The sequence below is a fragment of the Arachis ipaensis genome, chromosome B04 (assembly GCF_000816755.2).
Source record: "Arachis ipaensis cultivar K30076 chromosome B04, Araip1.1, whole genome shotgun sequence".
Taxonomy (NCBI): domain Eukaryota; kingdom Viridiplantae; phylum Streptophyta; class Magnoliopsida; order Fabales; family Fabaceae; genus Arachis; species Arachis ipaensis.
The window spans coordinates 130,652,537-130,656,701 of record NC_029788.2 but is presented as its reverse complement, the minus strand read 5'-3'; the positions used below and the strand labels follow the sequence as shown (position 1 = coordinate 130,656,701).

The 4,165-nt window shown below is 29.1% G+C and overlaps 1 protein-coding gene across 1 annotated transcript in view; it reads right to left on the bottom strand.

Moving 5' to 3' along the window:
* Window positions 1-1,102, bottom strand: part of LOC107635538 (probable disease resistance protein At4g27220) — a 4,684-nt gene extending 3,582 nt beyond the window's left edge. The window contains exons 1-2 of the mRNA XM_016339031.2: window positions 802-1,102; window positions 536-643 (exon numbers count right to left, since the gene is read on the bottom strand). Of these exons, the coding sequence (XP_016194517.1) occupies window positions 536-643; window positions 802-1,015 (322 nt within the window). The 5' untranslated portion in view covers window positions 1,016-1,102. The remainder of the gene's footprint in view (window positions 1-535; window positions 644-801) is intronic.

Genomic DNA, 4,165 nt, shown 5'->3' with positions numbered 1-4,165 from the left:
TTAGCATAAAACCATTAATTTTTAAAAATAAAATTGTCCGATTTTTTTAATCATATTTATAAAAAAATCAAATCAAAATTCAATCTCTAAAACATCTTTTAAAAATATATATTTATCATAATTGAATATTTTTTTCTTGTAGCATTTCAAAATATTTCAAACACATTTTCATAGTTGTCAAAAGTGAGGTTATTTTTGTCAGCATCTCAAAAAATTAGTCGTTCATCATCATACACACTTTTGAGATCTAGAAAAAGAAATGATATAATTTATTAGGAGGAGTGCAAGGGGCCAGCAGATTTTGCGTTTTGTAACTATCAATTAACTATCAAGAGTGTTTTTAATGGTGTGAGATTTTATCTAATGGTAAAAAATTATTCATTTTTCTTTTGTTTGCTAGGTACCGGCTAAATTTCAATAAAAATGCTGTCCCAAGACTTTCTGATTTATTAGATTACTCAAATTATGGTGGAAGAAACAGAAATCTGGTTATCCAACTCAATGATGAATTGGTAGGAGCAAAAGGGGTGCTTACCTCCCGGCAAGTAGTTGATGTGTTCAGTATTATTGACATTAACTGGATGCTGCATTAAACCTCCAGGAAAGGCATCAACCATTTCATGATCTTCATGTTCAGCAGCCCCTTAATCAGTACAAACATGAGGCAGGAAATTAAAAGATCCAGTCAAGACTTTTATACTCCAACACAGTAGTTGGGTAAAAACAAATTTTGTAACAACTAACTTATGATCTACCTATCCGCTTAAATCCATGATGAATCAACTTAAGTTACTCTATTACCTTCCATTGGATTTGCAGTTTCTTGTGGTTGTGGATGATTATCATGAGGTGAAGCAGAGCATGCAGATATACCTTTTCCTGGGATTCGATCCACATGAGCTTTAATTCGAGAAGCACCTCCACTAAACTCACGTCCACAGCGCTTGCACTTCCACGTTCCGGCGTTTCCTTTTGTAACTTGATTCCAGTAATGTTCTTCCTTCGGTCTACCCATAACTCTTGCGTTCTTCTAATTCAACCAACAAAGTAAGATAGATTGATAAGTTACAAGTTAGTTATATCTACAGCTAAGTATATTCACGCCAAGAAGGTGGTTGACTTATAAAATGACAAAGACCAAGACTTGCAAAGGAGACTACACTTATTCAATTGAGCTATTATATTATGAATGAAGGAATTCTTTTTACTTTAAAATCAAATTAATGTTTCAAGCTATTATTACAAATTAAAATTAAGAAAAGGTAAAAGTAATTATCTAGCTACAATTTAATAGTTCTAATAAAAAAAAATTAAAATACATTTACCTATTTTTTTACTTATTATAAATACTATTCACAGTGATTCTATGACTGGTTTAAAAACTACTAAATAGATAAAAATTGATTGTACATAAAATTACGAACTCAAAAATTACAAACTAGTATGTGTATGTACATGTAAAAGTTCATAATGTGACCATATTTATTTTTTATATTACAAACTAGTATATGTATGTATATATGTGTTAGGAGACAGTAAATTTTGTGATTTATAGTCATTAATTAGTTATTAATAATATTTTTAATGGTATAAGATTTTATTTAATAATAAAAAATTATTTATTTTTTTTATGACTAAATACCGATCAAATTTTAATAAAAATGCTGGTCCTAGATTTTTTCTTATTCTATTATTATAATAAAGTGTCGCCTCCTACTCGTAATTCAGTCAAATGGAAAATTAGTGAATTTCTCTTCTCTTTCTCCTTTTACTGTGACTAGAATCTGCTCCTAATAATAATTCATCGTATATAAGAATTTTCGTATGTCAAGAGGCTCGTATGTATATGAAAATTTAATTACTTTATAAAATAATGAAATAACTAAGTTCTCTTGGAACAAAAGGTGTAATAATTAATGGCTTTCATGGTTCTACCCTATATATGCAAGAAGTAATAGCCACTTAACCATAGCCATATCAATAGAGCATATACACGTTGGATTTATATTTTCAGGAACATATATATACATAACATTTTAAACGTCCTACCTAGCTAGCTAGTTAGTTAGATAAAATCATTAATCAATAAGATACATATATAAGACAATATAATGCGTTTCTTTTTATTGGATAAACATTACATACAAAGCCAACGAGTAATAGCTCAAATGACATAGTCTCCTCATACTCAATTAAGAGGTTGCGCGCGAGTTCGAGTCTCATATCTTTGGTAAAAAAAAAAAAACATTACATACAAAAACTTACATCAATTTCTATTTGAAATTGCTGAAACACTGAAATAATACATCATTGAAAATAAGAGACCAAATTTATTCATTAATGTATTGAAAACTTTAACAAGTGGCTTAATTAGTTTCTCGTCGGAGCTTAATTATTGTGCGGTGGCGAGCATCTACGCGTGTAGGGGTTCTTGCATGGGGCTCAAGAATTTGGTTATGGGATTTAGGGTGGTGTATTGGTTGAGAATGGGTGAACCTAGTGTATTTATGCATGAATGGAGGTATCAGGTAGAAGGGCAATACGTAGGGAACGTGCCGGACACATGGCAGTATTTTGGCCAACACGTAAGAAGCGTATTAGACACGTGACAACATATTAGCCAACACATGGAGGACGTGTTGAAATACGTAGAGAGTGTATTGAATGATTTCCACAATACTGTAATACACTTCAAATATCAATATTCAACCAAAACAACGTCTCTATTTCCATATTAAAAATAATTTCTGTCAAGCTAAGAGTTGGAAAAGTAGATAATGTCCCTAAGAAACTATAGGGGTAGCCACATGCGTCATACTCAAATTAAATTATTAAGTGGCAAATTGACTTGACTAAAGGGATACTTTAGTAGTTTAGTTAATTTATTTACCTTTTAACATAAATTGACTTGACTAAAGGAATATTAATTGAGTGATCATAATAACTAATAGAATATTGTAAAATTATTTTTACTCTTTTTTTTTTTAAGTTTACAGTTTAAAATTAAAATTTCAAAATTTAGAAATTGAGTTTGCAATTTAAAATAAAAATAATTTAAAGAATTCACAAAAAAAATTAATTTCTTAGTTTAACTCTTGTCCTTATTAGGAACGAATAAAGGAAATTATTACTTCCGTCCAAATGAAATTTTAATCCGAATGAAATTGTTAGATAAAATCATTAATTAAGGATATTTGATTTGTCCTGTATGTGTTGGCTTGCGACTGAATGATATTATTTGAAGAATTTTCTTAGCTGCTTCTTATGTCATTTTTTTACCTGTGGAATTTGAGCATCTTACCAAAAACGTGTCAATTTCTAAATAATTTTAAAGATATTGCTACTGTTGCCGACAACAAATTCTTATATACTAATCACAAAATTTTTTTCCACTCCATAATTGAAGTTTCTTTTCCTAGTGATGATGATTGAATGGTTGTGATTCTTCTCCATATTTTCATACTTTATTATAATGGTTATTCCTTATATACTAATGACTGTAATGTCAATGAAACTATAACTTTTTTTACGTACTTTTTTAAATCTTATTTTATATTTATACCTTGTAGAATTTGAAGGTATGATTATGGGTATCAACATATCTTAGGGCAAACGGTCAATTTTGATTATAAAAATATCAGGACTATTAAACCATAGTGATTATTATTATGGTACTTAAAACGTAATGTTTAATTTAGTAGTAGCTATATAAGCTTGTAAGTTGTAACTAATGTAAAAGAAGTTTTTGGGCAATGTAGAAGAAGATGAGATTAACCATAACAGTGAAATCCATTTTCTTCAGGATTTGACACTAAATGATTATTGAACTTGTTAAGGCATCCCTTTCTTTCACAATACTACAGCTCCAAATTAAACTAGCTAGATAGTAAATGAATAATATTAAAACTTAAAACCGTAGAATTTGTATATGAATAATTTTATATCTCAATAATAAGTCCATATAAATCTTAAAACTCCTAGTATGTTAGATAAAATATTAAAATCATTAATCAAGAATATCCATCACTATGTGTATTATGCTTTAATTTGGGATTCATTGTTTGAAGAATTTCCTTCTTCTTATGTCATTTCCTACACGAGAGAGAGAGATGATTAGCCAATAAGACACAGATAAAGTGTATAAGTTGGACATACATTTAAAACT